At 38.5% G+C, this 24,714-nt stretch overlaps 1 protein-coding gene across 1 annotated transcript in view; it reads left to right on the forward strand.

Annotated features, from left to right (window-relative positions):
- Positions 1-1,362: 1,362 nt before the first annotated feature.
- LOC127422163 (protocadherin-16-like) overlaps positions 1,363-24,714 on the forward strand; it is a 247,653-nt gene continuing 224,301 nt past the window's right edge. Inside the window, exons 1-2 of the mRNA XM_051665501.1 lie at positions 1,363-1,451; positions 1,616-1,940. Of these exons, the coding sequence (XP_051521461.1) occupies positions 1,363-1,451; positions 1,616-1,940 (414 nt within the window). The remainder of the gene's footprint in view (positions 1,452-1,615; positions 1,941-24,714) is intronic.

The raw sequence follows: 24,714 nt of genomic DNA on the forward strand, positions 1-24,714 counted from the left end.
GTGCAAGCCGTAACTACCTGGCCCCAACCTACCACCGTAAAGGAATTACAGAGGTTCCTTAGTTTTGCCAACTTTTATCAGAGGTTTATCCAGAACTTCAGCATGGTAGTTGCCCCTAGGGGCCATACTCTCTCAACGTCAAGGTAATCCTCCCAATCTGTTCCCTTGCATCTTCTATTCCAAGAAACTTTCTCCAGCTGAGACTATGACGTTGGGAACAGAACTACTGGCCATTAAGCTGGTGCTCGAAGAATGGCGCCACTGTCTGGAGGGCACTCACCATCCTTTTACTGTCATTACTGATCATCGCAACTTCGAATACCTACAATCCGCAAAACGCCTAAACCCACGACAAGCAAGATGGGCACTATTCTTCACATGTTTCCATTTTACAGTCACCTATCGCCCTGGTTCTAAAAATACTAAAGCTGACGCCCTTTCCCGGTTGCACTCCTCTGACCAGTCCACATCATCACCAGAACCCATATTCCCTCTTTCACTCTTTGTCAGCCCCATACAGTGGGACATTGATCAACATATCACCCAGACAGCTTCCTCGGAACCAGCACCAGCAGCCTGTCCACCCGACGTAACCTACGTTCCATCTGTACTCCACACAACACTCCTTAAGTGGCTCCACTCTTCTCCTGGATCTGGACACCCTGGAATCTCCCATACCCTTGACCTACTAAGGAGCAAGTACAGGTGGCCTCATCTAGTCCGGGACATTACCAATTTCGTCCGCTCCTGCCCTGACTGTGCCATGGCTAAAGCACCTCGACATCTCCCAGCTGGTAAGCTCGTACCTCTTCCCATCCCACACCATCCTTGGTCCCACTTTGGCGTTGACTTTATTACTGACCCTCCTCCTTCCCAAGGGTTTACTTGTGTCCTAGTAACGGTTGACCGGTTTTCTAAATCTTGCTGGCTAGTTCCTCTCAAGGGTCTTCCCACGGCCATGGAAACTGCTGAGGTACTCTTCCAACACGTCTTCCGGAACTTTGGACTGCCCGAGGATATAGTATCGGACAGGGGACCTCAATTCATTTCAAGGGTATGGAAGTCCTTCTTTAACCATCTGGGTATCTCAATTAGTCTCTCCTCAGGTTATCATCCTCAGTCCAATGGTCAGACGGAGAGAAAGATCCAGGAGATAGGACGGTTCCTTCGTACCTATTGCCATACCAAGAAGAGTGGATCCGCTACCAACCCTGGGCAGAATATGGACAGAACTCTCCCTTCACCCTTCCTCTGGTCTTACCTCATTCCAATGTGTCCTTGGCTAACAACCAAGAGAACCCTCCGAAGTGCCTGCTGTGGATCACTGGTTCTGTAACAGCGAACAAATCTTGAACGCCGCTCATGTACACCTCCAGCGTGCTGTTCGACATCAGAAGATCCAGGCTGAAGCCAGACACTCTACCACACCCAAATTCCATCCAGGGCACAAGGTTTGGCTCTCCACCAGGGACATCCGTCTCAAGCTCCCCTGTCGAAAGCTAAGTCCCCGTTACATCGGCCCTTTCACCATCATAAAACAAGTTAACCCTGTCACATACCATCTAGCACTGCCTTCACAATATAACATTTCTCCATTCCATGTATCCCTTCTCAGACCTTATATACACTCTCTCCGTTTTCCCTCCACAGAGCCTGATGAGGGTAACCGTCCACCTCTGCCGCTGCTCCTGGAGGATGGCCCAGCTTACATAGTCAAGGCCATCTTGGACTCTCGGTGTTGCCTGGGTCAACTAGAATACCTTGTCGACTGGGAGGGCTATGGTCCTGAGGAGCGGTCCTGGGTTCCCCGACATGACATCCTGGACCCATCGCTTCTTACTCATTTCCATAGTCAACATCCCAATCATCCAGCTCCTCATGGTCGAGGCCACCCTAGATGTCGAGTGTTCTGGTCCACGGGAGCTGCCCGTGGGGTGGGGGTACTGTCATGTCCTCGTCAGCCTCTGCTCCTCCAACTCCATCTCACTCTCCTGATTGCTAATTATGTCCACCTGCTCTCCATCAAACCATCATCCAGAACACTATAAAGTCTCACCACATTCCCTAAGTCTTTGTCTAGTCTCATTTGGACCCTCTTCTAGTGTGTACAGCTCTTCTTTGAGTATATTACTCGTGAGTTATTTCCACTTGGATATCTGTTATTGTTACCTTGTAGTTTGATTTAACCTTTGTTTTGTCCTTGTTTTCTCTGTTTCCTCCTGAGTTGACTATTAAACTGCATCTGGGTTCAATACCTTGTCTCGGCTTCGTTACACCGAGTATGTTCCAAAGAGGATCTTGTGTGCTTCAATGGAAGAAAGGAAATATGACCCTTTGTACAAAGGGCATTGCATGGTCATTGTCACATATTTGTTGATTTGACACAGAAATAGTCAGAACCTTAAATATTTCTAATTCACTGTACATCATAATGTTTCTGTGATTTATATTTTTCCAGATTGTAAAACCTTTTTATTTCCTACATTAAATTCGATTTTGTATCCCATATTTTCAATGTGGACTCATGATTTTGTATGAGTACATAATTGTGGTGTCTTTCAGGGTCAAAACAAATGCATTTATACCAAAAAGGGTTGTACACATGGATACAAAACAGCTCATCATTCCAGATAAGACTGGCCCATTTGGATTAAGGAATAGATTTTGTTTAATTTCAGGAAGGCCTCCAGCCACACGGTATGCTTGAGTACTTCAGCACCCTGCTCACATCTGTCTGCTCGCCTTCCTCTCAGTGGAGTCAGCCAAAAACACATTACTCAATCATATCCCTGCAGACTGAGCAACACATGCAAGTGACCCAAGTCAGCCATGAGTGCTGGAGCATCCATTTGGGATATATAGCTACACAGAGGTCGTTGTCTCATTGTGTATATCCAAATATTTCCTGTAACGAGCAAAATGAAGATGTCAGTCACACCATGCTGCTGCTTATTTTGCTTTCTGTTAATTTTTGTTGGGGTGCCAACAAAAGCAACACTTATGCTTCTGTCCTTATATGTTTTAGAGAGAGAGTTCACCAAAAAATTAAGCAAAATTTTCAGTCTCATACACCATTCACTTTCATTATATATATATATAAAAAATGCAATCAAAGTGAATGGTGACTGAGGCTAACACTGCCTAACACCTTTTGTATTCCACGGAAAACAAAGTCACACGGGTTTGAGGGTGAGTAAAGGTTGACCACAGAAGAATATAGTTTTAGGTATCAAGATGAATGGTGGATCAGGTGATTTGTGCTACATTTGCAGATAATTACAATTATCTTAAGGGTTTTTTACTATTTAATAAAGGACCTTCGTTCCAAAGTCATGGATTTAATTCATCCAGTTTTCCGTCATAGCCTATAGCACTATACGTGACTCAAGTGGAAAACGATGTTGTTGAGTATGGTAATGTCCTGTGACGTTTGTTCAGGAAAATCTAATCACTCGTTTCAGCAAGAACAAAGGTGTCCTATTAAAATAAATTACAAAAACAACAGAAGCACAAAAGTTGTTGTGGGACACATTTAATGCCACATTGTGGTTTATAGTATTTGTAGGGAAAGGTTTTTTTGTTATATTTTGGAGTGTCAGTCAGCGGACTGTTGGCAATTGTTATGGAAAAAGAAATTTCAGCTTGATGTAGATTGGAAGTTGATTGTTCCTCACTTTGCTGCTAAATTAAGCCAGATGTATATTTCTCAGCAGTCGAGTCGTTTAGAGGAGGCATCCCACACATCCTTACCTTTGGGAATATATACAGTATAAGTTTCCTATGAGACTTTCCATACATCCTCTGAAAAGGTTCAATGCACATGAACACCAGTAAATTTATATTATTGCACTCATATAACAGTACTCAAATTATTTTTTCTTCCTGCTTGCTCTGAGCATTATTTTATGTTTTAAGAGAAGTTTTAAGGTTCTTTCAAACGCAGTGTGATGTCCCTTTTCGTTCATAAATCTTCTTTTGTTTGGAGAAAATAATCACACCTTTAAGAGCTCAAAACATCAGGAAAATCCACATCTGCATTTCTCCTAAAAGTTTGATCAGTTGGTCTCGTGTGGAAAAAGCACTTTCAAGCATCAATTTAAAGGAGCACTCAGTAATATTTTCCTCATTAAACAAGTTTTACCCCCTAAAGGAACGAGTAGTTCTTTTGAAAAATCTTTAAAATCAGCTTCCAGACATTTTATTTTTATCGCATTAAAGGGTTAGTTCACCCAAATTCTGTCATAATTTACTCATGTTGTTCTAAACCTGTTCAACTTCCTTCTGTGGAACTCAAGGACAAATTTAGTAGAAGGTTGATGCGGCTGTTTTCCATACAATGATAGTGAACAGGGACTGAGGCTATGAGTTCCTAACATTCTGTCTAATATCTCCATTTGTGTTCCACGGTACCAAGAAAGTCATATAGGTTTGGAACAACATGAAGGTAAATAAATGATGACAGAATTTATTTTTGAGTGAACTATTGCTTTAACAGTGTTCTAGCCTTAAAGGAATAGTTCACCCAAAAATGAAAATTATCTCACCATCCCAGATGTGTATGACTGACTGACTTCTGCAGTGTATGACTAACTTTTTTGTGTATGACTGACTTTTGTTTTTAGAAATATAGGGATGAGTCTAAATTAATTTTGTGGTAATCAACATTAATGCTGTTAATTCAGCTTAACTTGTATTGAACCCGGACTGTTCCATTAAATACTACATCTGTTTTTGTTAATGAATTCCATGCATTATGTGCACCCTCCTGTTAGTTCTCCCATAATATATCCTGGTTTTAAAGCTGTAAAACAGGGGTTCTCAATGGGGGGCGTTCAAAGGATGCCAGGGGGCGCTGAGAGTAAATTAATAGAGAGGGGGGCGTTAGGTTGAATTCTACATCACCCTTGAATTTACTATAGTAACACTAACTGTATTTTAGGCAGAAATAGATTGATAATAAATATCATATCACTACTTCAGCTCTATTAAATTCATCAAAAAAAGGTTGCGAACCACTGCTGTAAAGGTACAAACTAACACAATGCACACATCCGCAAACCCCACTGCCCCATGTGGAGAGCAGTGGCAGTTAGTCAAAATCAATCAACAGATGCTGAATAGGTCATAAGTTTGCTCATCATTCCCTTCCGGTCTACTGTTTTTCTCACCCTGTGGAGAGCAGGCATCTGTATCCCGCATGAAGTACTACAAAGCGGCAGAATAAACTGTCTTGCATTTAATAGCCTCCCACTAAAAGAAGTAAAGTAATGCTCTCTCTCTCTGTTTATGGTTTGTTATGAAGTTGATGATGAGTCTTGCTGTTTGGGTTGGCAAATGATTTATACCTTGAGCGGGGATTATGTTGGCTGTCAGGTTGTGAAGGAGGACGAGGGACATTTGTGGTTGGTCTGGCAGTTGTTTTTGAACATTTGATGTTCTGAATATCAAAGCAGGGGGAGTAATCAAAACTCTAAAGTGATCTATTAAATGGGTCATGAAATGCTCTTTTTTTTATAGTTTCATTATCTTCCCTGAAGTCTACTGATAATGTTAATAAAGTTTGTTTTTTCCCCCCCACCAAAACAGTCATAATTTAGTAATATATGATCAATTACGATCACTTTCTGAAAAGCTTGATTTTGAATGGCCATGACATCATTTGCAGGGCTCCCTGTTCTTCTATTCTAATGTTTTCTATTTGCAAAAGTAATGTTTGGTTGTCTAACATTTATTTTTCCTACTGACACAATAAAGCTGAAGATATAACTAACCATCTTCAGACAAATGCTTTTGTGAAACATCTTATGTGGCTAAGACTTGCACAGTACTGTATATCCACAGTAAAACGATTCCTATATCGACATAACCTGAAAGGCTGCTCAGCAAGAAAGAAGCCGCTGCTCCAAAACTGCCATAAAAAAAGCCAGACTACAGTTTGCGAGTGCACATGGGGACAAAGATCTTACTTTTTGGAGAAATGTCCTCTGGTCTGATGAAACAAAAATCGAACTGTTTGGCCATAATGACCATCGTTATATTTGGAGGAAAAAGGGTGAGGCTTGCAAGCCGAAGAACACCATCCCAACCGTGAAGCATGGGGGTGACAGCTTCATGCTGTGGGGGTGCTTTGCTGAAGGAGGGACTGGTGCACTTCACAAAATAGATGACATCATGAGGAAGGAAAATTATGTGGATATATTGATGCAACATTTCAAGACAACAGCCAGGAAGTTAAAGCTCAGTCGCAAATGGGTCTTCCAAATGAACAATGACCACAAGCATACCTCCAAAGTTGTGGCAAAATGGCTTAAGGACAACAAAGTCAAGGTATTGGAGTGGCCATAACAAAGTCCTAACCTCAATCCAATTAAAAATTTGTGGGCAGAACTGAGAAAGCATGTGTGACCAAGGAGGCCAACAAACCTGACTCAGTCACACCAGTTCTGTCTGGAGGAATGGGCCAAAATTCCAGCAACTTATTGTGAGAAACTTGTGGAAGACTACCCAAAATGTTTGACCCCAGCTAAAGATTTTAAAGGCAATGCTACTAACCGTGGCGGTTCTAGCTTGTATGGCGCCCTGTGTGAAACCCGCGTCAACACGCCCCCATGCCTAAATCCGCTACTGGCAACCAAATACTAACTAACTGTATGTAAACTTCTGACCCCCTGGGAATGTGATGAAAGAAATAAAAGCTGAAACAAATAATTCTCTCTACTATTATTCTAACATTTCACATTCTTAAAATAGTGATCCTAACTGACCTAAGACAGGGAATGTTTTCAACGATTAAATGTCAGGAATTGTGAAAAACTGAGTTTAAATGTATTTGGCTAAGGTGTATGTAAACTTCTGACTTCAAATGTATCTTCCTCTAAAGCACGTATTTTAACAGTCACTCCTCAACGTTACCTGTCACTTTTCTAATGATAAAGGCAAATATAAATAAAACGTATATTATATACCGTCTGCAAATACGCAGATATCTCGTTTAAACAGATGTAATTCACGAACCTCACGAAAATCCAGCGTTTTCTTCCCGTCGAGCGCTCATCTAATATCTTCCTCTGAAGCGCTTGTTCTATCAGCCAGAATCAGAACTTTAGGATCAAGATCAGGATCAAAAGTTCCTCTAATTTAAAAAAATCATGTCGACAATTCAAGCAGGCGATCCAGGAAGTTTAAACTGTCAGGAGATTGAGGCTCGCGCTGGGTACGGACGAGCGTGTGAGTGCAACCAAAGTCTTTCTAGCAAGTCAGTCCACTGTCGGCCATGTTTGGAATGCTCTCGGGAGACTATTTTCTGTCATGAAAGTGCAGCTCCTATCTACTTGAATGGATAAAGACCAAAATCTCCAAAACGGTTGGTCAAGATTACGATCAAAGTACATATTTCAAATCAGCAGTAAAATCTGACAACAATAAAATGGTCAGTGACTCTTTTGGCGGCAACTGTAAACCCATGCCCAAAAATTAAAAAAACAAACAAACAATTTCAGCACCCTGCTCTCATCTGTCTGCTCGCACTGTTTTTTTGTTTTTCCAGATGGAGGGATCAAAAACAAGTTGTTACATTAGTATGTTATTTATCTCAATCTTGGAAACACTGAAAAATGAAGGGGATTATCTGATCTGTAACATCAACAAGACTCCCGTCTCCTCTATACAAAGCACAGCCATATGGGCACCATTTTTACAAGGTTAACTAGATTGCTGTTTACGTATCAGGAGTAAAGTAAAACTCTGAACCCTTTGCGGTAGGCTAATAACCAAACTTGGCCAGGTTATTACGTCTTAATGATGCCATTGTTCATGCAGTAATCAAGAGCATACAGTTACACGGCTTCAATCTAACCATCTGGTTGATGTATCACTGTCAAGCTGAATTTGAAACGCTCCCCTTTGCCTTGTCAGATATAGTGTGACCTGCTTGTCTGGCCTGGAGAAGATTTGAGAGACAATGACTGAAATGGTAGGAAATTATTTGAGCCAACGGGGGAGAGATCAGAAAAAGACTGATAGTCCTCCAACTTAGATAATGGACATCCATGATAATGCCAATTCTGCAATCCATTTAGTCACAAACAGATTTGATTCTGCAAAGGAATCCTAATCCATAAAAATGATAGATATATATATATAAAATAATATTGGAAGCATAAAATAGAAAATGCACTCAAAACAAAGTATACTTGAGGATCTTGCATCAATCTGGATTCTTAGGCTTTTGTTTTACATTTTCGAATGGCCACAATATGCCTGTTTACTTTAAGGAAAGAGGCCAGGCAATGGGCTCTTCAAAACTGCTGTATACCAACTCGAAGTGATCTAAATAAATAATTATGAAATTGCTAGATGATTTCTGCTTTCTTATTTTAGGCTGATATATAATTTTCTTGAGCAGCAATTCCTTGTGTTATCTTTCCAAACAGTGCAAAAAAAGCAAGCCATACAGTATATGTTCTTGCTTTGGAGCATCAGCAACTCAACAGTTTGTCTCCGTCTGGCTCTTTGTCTTTTTTATTTGGCTCAGAATTAAGAAACTGTTTGCCAGAGTTGTTTTCTGTGAAGGAAAGAGGGAAACACAACCAAACACCAGCTTCCAAAACCATTCACATTGATGACATGTATGCCTTGTTTGAATTGTTTGTGTAGCTGGTTTTTTTTCCTATGGACAATATAAACAAAAGATTGCAGCGAGTTTATGTGGATGGTTGTCCTGGTTTCAACTATAGAGACTGAGGCGGTTAGTTTTGTAGTAATGGTCATAGTGGATATTCATTGATATCTTCCCATGTACGTATGTCCATACTTCGAAGATAAAATATTATTATTAAAAATAATATACTTGGGAGCAAAAAAAAAAAATAAAAAACTGGCATTACATTGTCATGGCAACAAAGTTGTAAAACTGGATATAACCAGTGGCGTATTCTCAGGGCCAGCAAATATTTTTCATCCTTTCATTCTCAATCACCTTTTTGCCTATGTATTTTTAATCGCTATCCACTCTTAATTAATCTACAAACAAATAGAGAAAAACAAAAAGTTTATCCAGTCAGAATTTATTCCTTGATGCTTACAAGCAAAGTGTGACAACTGTTTTGCACCGTTAAACTTAGGTAGGACGTAACCTTATGTATAAACTAAATATTTACGGAAGCCTCCAACCAGGAGTAACGAATGGGACAACAAAGCAGACTCGTGTAATGACATCAGTGAGCTCATGTTTTGTGTGACAGGCTTCAGTCCTTTCGACATACAATATGATGTTGACATTTACACTTGTTTACATTCACGAGAGAGAGAGACATTTTTTTTTTTTTTTACTTAGTGGCTCTTCAGCATGAAACCGTTCAAACGGTGCAATTTTCAAGATGCGTCACTCGGTGTCAAGTTTAAACACATGCAAAATATAGGATATTAAAATGAATAAATGTCTATTTTCCCAGTCTGTTGTATTAGTATTTATTTATCACCCCTTATTTATTTTATATACAGTTCCTAGCCTATATATTGTTATTTACACAGGGCAAATATACTATTGATCAAATCTACTTTTATTACATATCATATATTAATGGGGATATAATTTATTACAGCTGACAGTTACATGAGCAAACACGATCAAACTGAAATTCACGTTTTTTTAACACTTCTGTGTACAAATTTGAAGGCTGCTTATTGGATAAATACAGGTAAACGTCATATTATGCGACTACGCATTACTTTACAGAGTGCTTATGACCTACAAGTTAAGTCTTGCTTTAAGAACAGGTGGTGCAACCAAATTAAGCACTTACTTAGTTACAAACTATCTAGTAGTTACTAAGCCCTTAGTGTGAACTTTACTTCTCAACTTAAGTGAGACCTTACGCACAGCTGGTCCAACCCTACCCTGAAGCACAAATGCTAGCGCTGCAGCATTGTTTATCAGTTGGGTTGCTAGGAGACATCTCTAATGAGAGTCAAACCCCTGCTAAGCTAACGGGAGCGTTGCAGTTCCTAATATCGGGGAATGGAATGCATTTATGGTCAGAGATATCTAGTAGGAATATCCCGCATCCAACTTGAATGGAACGCAGAATAACAGTGTACCCTGATGAAACGAAATTTATTGCAAGCAACATTTAAATGGCAAATATTATTAGATATCAGGTATAATAGACCTCCTTGGTAGATTCATATGAAAAATTATGATTTTTTAATGTCTGAGACGTTAATTTCACGAAACAGTCATACTGCAGTTCAAATTAGGCTTGCTTGAGCGTTAAGTGTCATTTCAAGTTCTGGCTTTCGTGCGTGGATGTGTTTTTAAAATGTCAGTTGGTATTATTAGTTAGCTGCAACATAATGTATGATGCCCAAAGGCATAGGGTGTCTTATTAATTGTGACACTGTGTTTTCTTAATGGCATGAATCACACTGAAGTCCTAGACTTTAAATGCACGGCCCGCCACTGGATATAACTATACAGAAAACTATACAGTAAGCTTTTTTATCACACTAACATCATGTTTAAGTACATATTGTTTACTTTTTGTGGCTGTAATTTTGATACAGTGAGTATTTTAACATTTAAAATAGGCCCAATTCACTTCCATTGTAAGTGCCCTACTGCAACCCAGATTTTCACCCCCTTACAATACCTTAGAAACACTGCTGTATGGTAATTGAAGTAATACAGATCACATAAAGCTCTTCCTGTGCATTGAAAAAACAGACTTTTGTTCTTTTGTGGAAAAGAATACATACAGAAAAAAGTTGAAAGTATTTTTATAATACATTGATAACAGCAAGCAACAATGTTTGTTTATATGTTTCTGCATTAACCTACTGTATATCTTAACAAAATAAGGAAGGGCCATTCGAATCATACACTTGATAAGCCGTGCGATCTTAAGTGATGGAAAACCCTGGTGAGTTTCTGAAACAGCGATCTCTCCATCTCCATTCAAACGTAACTGAACCCAACCCTGGCACCTCAGTGAGGACACAATAATTCTCTCCTCTTTCAGCAGCCTGAGGTAACTGAAATAAAATAATGAAGTAAGTTGTTTTGCTGGCATGGGGGCAAAAAAAGTGGCCAAGATCGGGCTTAAGGACAGTAGGAATATTTCTCCACGTCTGTGAAACCAGGGAAAAGAACACTTATACGACTTTAATTATGCTTTGTGTACACTGGAACCCTTTGGTTTGGTAGGCAAAATGAAAAATGCTTTTGATTCACCCTGTTCACAAGGATAGTAAAAATGTAGCCCATGATTTTCTTTTATAGTTTCTTATATAGGTTTGCTTATTGTTCACTTCGTGTCTTTCGTTTGATTATGGGGTTTGTAGTTCTTTTCCTTGTCTTTGTTCATTGGTTCTTGTGTTCATTAGTCCCAGGTGTTCCTTGTTTGCTCATTAGTCTCTGTGTATTTAATCCCTGTGTTTTCCTCTGTTCTTTTTTTGGTTTTTGTTCTGTTTATCCAGTCTGTAATGTAGCTTTGTGTTCAAGTTTAGCACTTTTGCTAGTGTTTTGTGCGTCTGAGTTTTTCCCATTAAAAGCTGCAGTTGGATCCTGCCATCTCCATTCTTCCATCATTACAGAAGAACTGACCAAAGAAATGGATCCAGCAGTGTAACTGATATCTCTGAAGCAGGAGAGTGAAGCCTCGGTCATCCCAGAGCCAGTATGACACCTGTCCAGCGGCCACTCTCTGAGTCGCTTAGTGCTGCCTGATCCACCCACGAATTAGTCTTGTGTATTAAGGAGCTTCAGGAGCTGCTCCTTTGTTGGGGGGCTCTGTAAGGATTACACTGGCAACCACAAGGGGTTGCATGTTTGTTCACAAGGGGTTTGTTGGTTTTTATTCTTATTTTTTGTCTTTGTTCATTGGTTCTTGTGTTCATTAGTCCCAGGTGTTCCTTGTTTGCTCGTTGGTCTGTGTATTTAATCCCGGTGTTTTCCTCTGTTCATTGCTGGATCTTGTTTGGTTTATCCAGTCTGTAATGTAGCTTTGTTGAAGTTTAGCGCTTTCTCCAGTGTTTGTGTTTGAGTTTTTCCATTTAAAAGTGGCAAATGGATCCTCCTTTCTCCAGTCTGCCATCACTACACAGAGCAGTTTTAAGAACGGTTGTGCCAATGTGCATTGAAAACACTGTTAATAAAAATTTGCATCACCCTCATGCAATCCCAGATGTGGATGACTTCTGCTGAACACAAAGATTTTTAAAATAATATTTCAGCTCTGTAGGTCCATACAATGCAAGTGAATCGGCACCAACATTTTGAAGCTCTTAAAGCACAAAGGTAGCATGAAAATAATCCATAAGACTGCAGTGGTTAAATCCGTATCTTTAAAAATAAGTGTGGGTGAGGAAATGGATCAATATTTATGACCTTTTTTTGCTATTAATCTCCACTTTCATATTCTACTTTTTTTGGCAGTTCACATTCTTTGTGCATATCACCACCTATTTGGCAGGGAGGAGACTTTAGAGTGAAAAGGTACCTATTCACTTGCATTGTGAGGATCTACAGAACTGAGATATTCTTCTAAAACTCTTCATTTGTGTTCAGAAGAAAGTCATACACATCTGGGATTGTGTAAGGGTGAATAAATGATGAGAATTTTCATTTTTGGGTGAACTATCCCTTGAGAAACCTATTTTTTTTTAGACTACCATAGTACAACGATGCAGGTTATCATTCAGTGCAACAGCGTGTATCATGGTATTACAAAGGTATTGTCATTTTGCCATGGTAATTAGTCAAAATACCATGGTTTAACCATCTGATACCATGCTACCAACACAGTACTTCTTATTAGGGGTGACCACAAAGGTCATATATACATATCTCTGGGCATTTTGCTACGCTTATTTAGCTTTTTCTTAAACTGACTTAAAACCTCAATACAGTGATCCTAAAAAGTATTTTCAGACACTTGTCACACTTTATTAAAAAAATTTACTGGAATAGATAAAACATTAAGTGTTAGCAAACATATGATGTTAGATCTATTTTTAAACTAACTTCACTTTTCAGCCATTTTTTTCTTTTTCTAATAACTTTTCACCAACTGGACTCAAGATCATATTAGGGATGTATAAAGTATAGGTGTCCTAGCGCAAAAAAACAAAAGTATAGTTCGTCACATAACTATGGTGATGTTCCACTAAGTTTGTCAAGCAAAAAATGTCAACACTTTTTGTCTTAATTTTGAACAATATTGTTTTATCATTTGAAACCTAAAATGTTTTTGTGTGTGTTGATATATATATATATATATTTTTTTTTTTTAATAAATGCAACTTGGTTTTATATTTTGTTATACGTACAAAGCAAATACATTGATATGTTTTTATTTGTCTTAAAGGATAGTTCATAAATAAATAAAAAAAATTCTGTCATCATAGGCAGAATACACAGTCACCATTCACTTTCATTGCAACTTTTTTATATGCAATAGAAGTGTAGAGTGACTGAGGCTAACATGCTTAACAACTCCATTTGTGTTCAACTCTAGAAATAAAATCACACATGTTTGGAACAACATGAGTGTGAGTAAATGATGATAGAATTTTTCATTTTGGGGTGAACTATCCTTTAAATGTCCAAATTGTGCCCACTGTATTTCATGTAGCATTTGTAAAATGATGGCACTCAATCGAAAGTATTATCAGGCCTTCAAATCAGAACGGAAGATTTGCTTTAATCATGAGCTGCATCTGGAAATCACAGTATTCAAGTGCAATATTCAGGGCCATAACCATTTAATATGCTTTTAAGGCCCCCCACCCTTTTTTCATCCAAGGCATTCTTTGTCTATTCTTGATTACTTGTAATTTGCCATTCATTATATGTATTTTCTCCAGTAATGTCCTTATTGCTTTAGAAAATTTAGCATCTCAATTGTAGTGCCTCAATTTCTAGAGCCAAATTATAGCAACACTAAACATTAAGTCTGTAAAAGTGCTCTTCTATAAAGATGGGGAACAAGAAGATGGCACGAGGGTTGGAAATATGGCTCTCCTTGATTAGAGCCAGCTGTGAACCCATGTGCAGTTTGGGGTCTGTCTTTGGTTTTGTCCCCTACTTAAATACACTTGTCAACATATACACGTGCACACTCACGCCATTACTTGCTCATTTGGCAGTAAATATACATTTTAATGGCTTTGTTTACATTTAGAATGTAGATCTACCATTTGTGTTCCATCAGTGGATGAATGCAATTTGGTGTGTAGACCACTTTTAAGACAAATGTGAAGATAAAAGGGCAGGTGTTTGCTTTGCTTTTTTTATCCATTGAGGCCACTACATTGATGTTTAAATATCTGCTTCCTGGATTTAATGTCTAGTAATAATGGACCCAAGCTCAAATGTCCTTGTCATAAATAATGTTATAGGTTAAGAAACTGCCCCTGTTGTTTGTCGTAGAGTCTGGCTAGTGTTTTATCACTCTTGTTAAAGCGGTATGCTTGACAATGAATATTTCTATAGCATGTTTCTATAGCATGTTTGCATTACATTAAGGGCAACATAAACAATACAATTTTACTTACAATTATCTAAGACACTTTAATAATACAAATGCATGCATGTACACCACAAACACACACTAAAATAATCAAATTCAACATTATCTTAAGGTTTAGGCCTATCTATCTATTTGTGGTTGAAGGTATTCATAAATATCTATTTGTGGTTGAAAGCAACGCTACTACTGATGGGTGCTTGACAAAACTTTGGTACGTTCCTCTTGTATGGTTTGAAAAGAATGGAATATAAACCAAGATCAAGCCAGTCTGGATCACATTGTAGCCATTAAATCAATAAAGCGGGAGTATTTTGACAAAACTGTAAATCACTGCAGACATACGAGTTCTGTTTGCCAGGGACGTGTCTTTGTGATATGACAGGGATTTTGTAAACATAACAAGGACTGCTCAAATAATGGTCTCAAGCAATATGTAAGGGAAAAAATATTCTTAGAGGTAATTCTGGAAAATAAAGTTGGTATTGACTGTTCATCCCTGCCAAAAAAGCAACCTGGTCTCATAGAATCATGTTACTATACCTATTATTATTATTATTATTATTATTATTATTATTATTATTTTGTGGCTCATTGTATGTATTGCAACACTTTCCTGGTGAAATGAACACTAGAGGCGCTATAACGACAATGACTTTTAGTAAAATGCAAATTATCAGTACATAAACACTTACTTTTCACCCTGTTCCTCACATATCTTATGACATCTTAACACTTTTACTATAGTGCATGACTTTCAGGTGATAACTTGCATTATAAAACAAACTACATTTATAAGCTTGTTCCAGTGTGATCAAATTTTGTTGTAGCTCAACCGATCGAGCGTTGCACTTGTGATGCAAAGAACGAGTCCAGAAAAGCATGCAAGGCCAACACAACACGTGAGCCGAAAGTGTAATAAAAGCTCCTCAAATTGATGTGGTTTCTTCAGCAATTTTTCATGTCACATTTGCTTTTATGACACTATCGTTTAGGTTTAGGTTTAAGCTTTAGGGTAGGGACGGTTTTGTTGATTTAAAACTCGATTGAGCACTACCCTGAAAACCTCATCTGTTTGGGAGAAAACATAACAAGCTTTTAGCACCACTCAGTGGACATTTCACCTCGGAACAGCCGCGATACATGTAAGGAACCACTAGGGATGTTGATCGGCATGTTATTTTATCGATATATTTTTGAGGCATTGATATTTTAAAACTAGCCAACATTTAAATTAAAAGCCCAATTCGCATGCTTTCCAATTCACTCAGTTGCCCTCTGTTTAACAACAATCTGGCATAATAGCGTTGGGAGACCACAAGAGGGCGATATAACATGTATCTTACACGCACACACACACACACACACACACACACACACACAGGATGAGCTGAAGTGGTGCAGTCCAAAGTTACGAAGGTTTTTGTACTTCTTCAAGAATGAACAAAGTGACGTTGATGTGTTTGCAGGTAAGTGAAAGTGAAACTGGTGTAACTACGCAAACTGAACAATTAGAAATAGCGATGTTTATTATGCAGTTTCTCTGTACAGTATGTAGCATTGAATAAATCTTTCATTCAAGCTGTCAAACCATAAAACAACATACTTGTAACTGAAAATACATTGTGTAGGCTCTATGAAAGATACATGTTCACAATAGATCATCCAGTGATGGCTAGAGTAAATAATCTTTGTCCTTTAATAATGATTTGGGTCAAATTTAAAGGGAAACTATGCGAGTTGCGCTCTGTGGCACTTCAGAATGTTGACGCTTTGTAGAAAATAAATAATTGTTTTGAATTTTATTATGCACCATGTTGTCCGCCTGACGCGTCCGATGTGCGACCCCCTTTCATTTACTCTTCCGCTCACAGTTTACCAAAGTTGTGTTGAGAAATATGTCAGAAGAGACAAAGACTATTGTGCAATGAGCAGCCCAATTTATATCTGAAAACAATCCAGATATATATTGATAATCATTTGGGAAAATGTTCCAATTATCGATGCATGAAAAAAGCATCGATCTCAAGCCTAAGAACCACATAATATCATTTTTTTTAAATGTCGGCACAGTTTTTCATGAGATCAAGCTGAAAAAAGTCGTCTTAAACCACAATATGCTGGTTTGCTGGTCTTAGCAGGACCTGTTGGTCGACCAGCTAAACTAGCTGAGGCAGGGAGACCAGCTAGACCACTTTAAACCAGCTAAGACCATAAAACCATCTTAGGCTGTTTATTTTTTTATTTTATTTTTTTTCAGCAGAGATGATTCTACAAAGATGTTCCATTTAGACTTTCCCAGGGAACACTGAAAAACTCTATCGATTTGTGAAAACATTAACACATTACTTTTGTATTTTTTGTGAATGTTCACAAATACCATCTACATTGTATAAAGATGTTTAACCTACCTCTGCGTCTGCACAGCAGGGATTAGAGACTGGTTTCAGGAACTTTCTCATAAGCGATTTGGACCTGTTGGATTCTTTTTCTGTTCTTTTTTTTGTTGTCTCAGAGCGAAGGGAAACCGGCCAAAAGAAGAGGAAAAACAGTAGGTAAAGAGAGCCAATGTGAATGAGGTAAGCGACAGTTTGATGTTATGTGAAGGGATTTGACTAGCAGGTGCTTTGGAGATTTTCGAAAACACACTTGAACTTTGAATTTATTTCAAGAGCCAAGAACATATGTAACGAGGGATACATGAGTTACAAGAGTCGCAAGATTCTTTTTGTGACTTCGTGTCATCTCGCAATAAATCTTGCAACATATCATCACAAATCAAAAGGCCAGACCACCAATCACCACTGACCCATCCATGAGAGGACCAGAGTTGACAGCATGATTCAGACCACTGTCACTGAAATAGCCATGGTGGAGTAATTTCAAAATCCACAATCGTGTGATGTGGCCAAACTAACTAACCGCAAAGTACTGTAGCAAATCCTTCAAACATTACCTGTCTTTTCCACTCAAGTGGTTTGTAAGCTAAAACAGACAATGTTTTGTGTTTCTTGATGTTTAGATGATAAATCTGTGAGATGTGAACATTTGAAATAAGCAACAACAGAGTTTGTTTGGATTCAGAGCAATAAAAAGCGGACATGGCAGTGGAAAAATACTGATGACAATAAGAGGTAAATCAGCCAATGTAAACACATTTGAAGAACTAAGAAACGTTTCTCATTTAATGTGAGTTTTTTCATATTTAATAAACTAATTGAGAAGCCATTGTTTTTAAAAACATGACCTTTGACCTTTTGTGGAGTGCTGTAGAAATGTCTTTCTAGAAATGATAGTGACATCACAGTGTGTTCAATGAGTCACTCTGTTTTCTTGTAGTTTACTCTAAAGCTTCAAGTTGGTTCGAGAACTTGGCCTGGCCTCTTTTCCATTACGTCTCTGACATATTGGCCACATATGGTCGCCTGATAGACCTTCCTAATCAGTGTTACCATTGTGCAAACCGTAAACATTTCCAATATGAGATTAATCTTTCAGTGTGTTTTGTATCTCATTGTAGTTTGCTGGCGGCAGTAACTTTAGAGTGAATCACTGATGAATATTTTTAGTTTTACAGATTATCGTGTTTATAATGCTGTTGCTTTGAAACTACAAGTGGTGTGACACTGGAAAACATGCATGCATTATCTTAAATCTATATTATTTATTTGTTACCACATTTAGCAGGTGGCCTGGACTGAAATCTGTGGTGATAGTGATTTTGTGATACAAGTCAAACAATTGAAATTCTAGCTTATCCCTGTGTTTGTAGAACTGTGTGAATGAGCCAACAAGGGGAGGGTTAATGAGGTCACATCTTCCACCAGTAAGACTTTTATTTCCCATAATTGCTTCAGAGGGATGGTTCCTGCAATTGACCTACTGTAAATCGCTTACGATAAGTGTCTGCTAAATTATACATTTTAATTACTGTAGCTCAGCTGGTAGAGCTTAGAGAAGCAATGCCAAAATCATTGGGTTTGATTCCCAGGGAACAGACATATTGTCCTTAAATGCACCATAGGTTGCTTTGGATAAACGCATCTGCATAAATGTAAATGTAAATTTATGTTTAATTTGGTTTAGCCAAAACAAAGATATTGTAATGTAAGTACTTGTTGCTGCATCCACTACCATAGCAACTCAAGCTGACTTGCAATAGAATAGTTTTCTCCTTCAAAAAAAAAAAAAAAAAACATTCCACCCCCTGCACCTCATCCATTTCTTGGAGTTGTGCCCACACTTCTTTAGTGTTCCTCAATATATATATATATATATATATATATATATATATATACTGGCGGCCAAAATTTTTGAATAATGTACAGATTTTGCTCTTATGGAAAGAAATTGGTACTTTTATTCACCAAAGTGGCATTCAACTGATCACAATGTATAGTCAGGACATTAATAACGTGAAAAATTACTATTACAATTTGAAAACAAATGTTCAGAACTTCTTAAACTGCTTCAAAGAGTTCTCATCATAAAATCCTCCATGTGCAGCAATGACAGCTTTGCAGATCCTTGGCATTCTAGCTGTCAGTTTGTCCAGATACGCTTCCTGTAGCACTTGCCATAGATGTGGCTGTTTTGTCGGGCACTTCTCACGCACCTTACAGTCTAGCTGATCCCACAAAAGCTCAATGGGGTTAAGATCCATAACACTCTTTTCCAATTATCTGTTGTCCAATGTCTGTGTTTCTTTGCCCACTCTAACCTTTTCTTTTTGTTTTTCTGTTTCAAAAGTGGCTTTTTCTTTGCAATTCTTCGCATAAGGCCTGCACCTCTGAGTCTTCTCTTTACTGTTGTACATGAAACTGGTGTTGAGCAGGTAGAATTCAATGAAGCTGTCAGCTGAGGACATGTGAGGTGTCTATGTCTCAAACTAGAGACTCTGATGTACTTATCCTCTTGTTTAGTTGTATATCTGGACTTCCACATCTCTTTCTGTCCTTGTTAGAGCCAGTTGTCCTTTGTCTTTAAAGATTGTATTGTATACTTTTGAATAAAATCTTCAGTTTTTTTTTTTTTTGGCAATTTCAAGCATCTAGATTTTTCCTGATTTGTTGCATTAGGGTTGCATCTCTTTGATATCTGTAAATTAACATTAAAAATATATCAAAATATATTTTTATTCTGTTATTTTCTAATTGTCTTGAAAATATTTTGAAAATGTTACAATATTACACAGAATTTGGCAGGAAATAACTGTGGTTGCTCAGACAGCATGAATCAACTTTATTCTGAAAATGAGACTATGGGTTTGCTTGGCCTTGTTTGCCCAATGTCAGCATGATGGGTTTGGTTCCATTCCACCCAAATACAAAAGTTCTGGTTTCTGTGCTGGTCCATATACATTTAGTTGCCTTTGATGTAAATTTTAATGGAGTGTTTACCCATGTGCAGACATAAGATGCAAATATAGAGGGTTTCCATTCCAACATATTATACTTATTAGCTGAGATTCATTCAATCCAATTTGTAATATTTTTTTAATGTAATATTTTCACAAGATATGACTTTCAAATACTGTAGTTTTTTTGCGGACTATTGCAAGCCTGTTTCTGATGCATATTGCTTTGCATCAATAGGGAAGACTGGGGCTAGTTGTCACACTGGGAAGGACTATAAGGTTCTCAGTAACTATAAGGTTTTAGGCAAAAGTCCAATTACACAAATGCATGTTTTCTCTTGTAGTGGTTTTGTATGTTGGTTTGAAACACCTTTTTCAAACCCTGGTTAAATTAGAAATTTTTTTGTCAATAATATTCTCCAAAGTAAAATTCAAATATCATCATGTTTTTCATAAATGTCAGGTTGGTGGATGTTGTCTCTTGTCTTTTAAATGTTATTCAAATTATTAATTAGAATATTTTTTGGATGAAGCAGTGGTTGATATTTTTGTCCACTTCCTTTTACATTTTTGCTGTTTCATGAATTGTTTTGTGTTTTATCATTATTTTACTAGGCTGTTTAATGACAGGTTGTATTGTGACAACACACCCTTATAGTGTCGGACAAGGATTTAGTGAAAAAATATTCCTGGTTAATAAGGGAGAACATTTTTACAATTTCTTTGTTTTTGTTTTTTATACTATGTGTCTATACAGAAATTGACTTTCATAAATAAACCTATCCTGGGAAATATTCACCGGAGTGAAAAATGGGACAACCACCCCAGGTCTACCCTAATAGTTACTTGTCACAGCTAAGGAAAGATGACATAAGAAGTAAAACTGACTGAAGCTTACAAAAGTATTTTGTCTTGACTACCTGTTTTCCCATCCCTATAACAGTCAGGTGTCTCTCATTCAGTGTGCTACTGGAGGAAGATGACCCACAATATATCTTTATTTTCATTCCTATCCAGCACACATGAAAATTTGCAATTTTTTGGACTCAAGGGTATATGCGAGAGATTTCTCTTCATTTCTCAGCCTAACGTGCTGCCAAGTCTGTCTTCTCCCTAAACTCCATTTATATAAATAAATGATATGATATATTTTTCAGGAAAACTTCATCTCCTGTCTAATGTATTTTTGAATCTAGATTTTGGCATGTCCTCTTGATCCCATGGGTCTAAAACATTATCACTTGATATACCATGTAGACTGCTATAGATGTTGCATCTGCTCAATGGCTGAACTTGGGTCATTGTCAAGGTTTATTTGCACTGTCTTTAGCTAATGAAGAAATATTAAATAAATATTCACTAGTGTCGTGCTATGTATGTGTACACTAATACTTTAAATAAAACAACTTCTCATGCCACAGAAAATAGTGTTCTGCATCATTTATTGTTTCGATAGGGTTGGCGCAGAGTTAAAAATACACAAAACATGTCTCTTACATGCGGATGTTTTAAATGTGTTATTATTATCCAGTCTTGAAGCACTCAAAAATATACAGGAGTTATTAGTTTTGAAGACCATGTGAGCAAAAGATGTAAGGGAGACCAAAGCTAGTTCTCAAATGGGGAAGAAAGCAGCCTTGGTCTTTCAGTAGCTGGTCACCCAGCCTTGTCAGGCTGAACTGATGGCTGGTTTTACAGGGATGGTTCACCCAAAAATGTACATTATCTCATCATTTACTCACCCTCATGCCATTCTAGATGTGTATGACATTCTTTCAAAACACAAACAAGATTTTTGGAAGAATATCTTAGTTATGTAGGTCCTTACAATGCAAGTGAATGGTAACCAGACATTTCAAGCTCCAAATATCACAGAAAGGCAGCATAAAAGTAATCCATATGACTCCAGTGGTTAAATCCATATCTTCAGAAGCTAAATGATAGGTGTGGGTGAGAAACAGATCAATATTTAAGTCCTTTTTTACTATAAATTTTCACTTTTTCTTTCACATTCTGAAAGTGAAAGTGAAGATTTAAAGTAAAAAGGATTGAAATATTGATCTGTTTCTCACCCAAAGTGATTGCATCGCTCCAAAAGTAATGAGCCAAAACATTATGACCGCCAAATATGCTGTTGGTCCTCCGCATGCTGCCAAAACAGCTCCGACCCACCGAGGCATGGACTCTACAAGACCCTGAAGGTGTCCTGTGGTATCTGGCACCAAGACATTAGCAGCAGATCCTTCAAGTCCCGTAAATTGCGAGGTGGAGCCGCCGTGGATTGGACTTGTTGGACCAGCACATCCCACAGATGCTCAATCGGATCGAGATCTGGGGAATTTGGAGGCCAGGACAACACCTTGAACTCTTCATCATGTTCCTCAAACCATTCCCGAACAATGTGTGCATTGTGGCAGGGTGCATTATCCTGCTGAAAGAGGCCACTGCCATCAGGGAATACCTGGTCTGCAATGATGTTTAGGTTGGTGGCACGTGTCAAATTGACATCCACATGAATGGCTGAACCCAGAGTTTCCCAGCAGAACATTGCCCAGTACATCACACTCCCTCCACCGGCTTGTTGTTTTCCCACAGTGCACCATGGTGCCATCGCTTCCCCAGGTAAATGGCTCACACGTACACGGCCAATCACATGAGAAAACGAGACTCATCGGACCAGGCGACCTTCTTCCACTGTTCCAAGGTCCTTTTGACGGTGGACAGGGGTCATCATGGGCACTCTGACTGTTCTGCAGCTACACAGCCCCATACGCAGCAAGGTGCGATGCATTGTGTGTTGTGATATTCCTCCCATAACCATCATTAAAATTATCTGTGACTTGTACCATAGTAGACCTTCTGTCGGTTCAGACCAGACGGGATAGCCTTCGTTGCCCTTGCGCATTGATGAGCCTTGGGCGCCCAATACCCTGTTGCAGGTTTGTTGTTTGTCCCTCCTCTGACCACTGTTGGTAGGCACTCACCACTGCTGACTGGGAACACCCCACAAGCCTTGTTGTTTCAGAGATGCTCTGACCCAGTCGTTTGGCCATAACAATTTGGCCCTTGTCAAAGTCGCTCAGGTCTTTACTCTCGCCCATTTCTCCTGCATTCAACACGTTGACTACAAGAACTGATTGTTCGCTTACCATCTAATCTACTCAGACCTTGACATTTGGCCTTGTGAGGAGATGATCAACATTATTCGCTTCACCTGTGACTGGTCATAATGTTTTGGATCGTCTGTGTATATATTAAACCACTGGAGTTGTATGGATTAATTTTATGCTGCCTTTATATGATTTTTGGAGCTTCTGGTCACTATTCACTTGTATTGAAAGGGCCTACAGAACTGAGATATTCTTCTAAAAATCTTTGTTTGTGTTCAGCAGAAGAAAGAAGAAAGAAAGTCACACATCTGGTATGGCATGAAAGTGAGTAAATGATGAGCGAATTTTGATCTTTGGGTGAACTATCTCTTTAAAGGGTTTTTTGACTCTTTTCAGGTGCAGCTAATCCAGCTGTGCACCACCTTGCCCACGCTTTACAGCAGCTACAACTTTCTTGAACTAGACAAGACTAGCAAATCATCTTAGGTTGGTTTTAGCAGGGATCCATTAAACAAAAAAGATTCCTTTTCTAACCACATATGGAAAATCATCAAGTTAAGACTGCAGAATGAGATGATGTTGAAGTCGTCTGGAAGGTTAATAGTCATTTTGCTGATGGATGTAGTGATAAAATATTTGGAAAGGAGCTATCCATGATGAAACCATTGAGTAGGGTCTGCACAATACAAGGTCCTTAGGAGTACTTTGCTTTTATCTATGTCAAAAAGATTTATACACAAACAGACAGTGATTTGTTCTTTTGTTGTCTCTCAGGATTGATAGGACAAGAAAGTGATCCAAGGTCATGACTCCACTTCTGCAGCACATGAAAGTAAATGTCCTCCAGGGCATTCAACATGCTTCCCTTAGACAACCACCAGATGGGAGGAATCATTCAGTTACATGACCTGATATGAAAGCTGTTGTTTTGGCCTCCATTCAATCACTCTCACCCAAACCACATCAAGCCTTTAAGAATGACAAAAGATTTCACAAGATTAGTTATTTTCAACACCTTCCTCCTTATCTTTTGTGTGGGTGTGTGTTTATTTTAGTCTTGTCAGTACTATATATGCAATAATATGGACTGGATGGTTTGAATTAATTATAAATCAGGGGGCGTGCTAAATTATTCCCACTGGTAATACCTTTAAACACCTGAGCACAGTTCTCAAAGTAAAAAATGCTAGATAGGTAGATAGATAGATAGACGGACAGACAGACAGACGGATGGACAGATGGTGGACAGACAGAGAGACAGACAGACAGACAGATAGATAGATAGATAGATAGATAGATAGATAGATAGACAGATAGATGGATGGACAGACAGGTGATAGATAGATAGATAGACAGATAGATAGATAGACACAGACAGACGGATGGACAGACAGACAGACAGACAGACAGACGGACAGGCAAATAATGAATAGATAGATAGATAGATAGATAAATAGATAGATAGATAGATAGATAGATAGACAGACAGATGGACGGACGGACGGACGGACAGCCAGATGATAGATAGATAGATAGATAGATAGATAGAGACAGACAGACAGACAGACAGATAGATAGATAGATAGATAGATAGAGAGAGAGAGAGAGAGAAGGAGGGAGGGAGGGATGGATGGAAGGACGGATGGACAGACAGATAGATAGATAGACAGATAGACAGACGGATGGATGGATAGACAGATGATGGATAGATAGATAGATAGAC

Source organism: Myxocyprinus asiaticus, chromosome 31 (assembly GCF_019703515.2).
Source record: "Myxocyprinus asiaticus isolate MX2 ecotype Aquarium Trade chromosome 31, UBuf_Myxa_2, whole genome shotgun sequence".
In the NCBI taxonomy this organism is placed as follows: Eukaryota; Metazoa; Chordata; class Actinopteri; order Cypriniformes; family Catostomidae; genus Myxocyprinus; species Myxocyprinus asiaticus.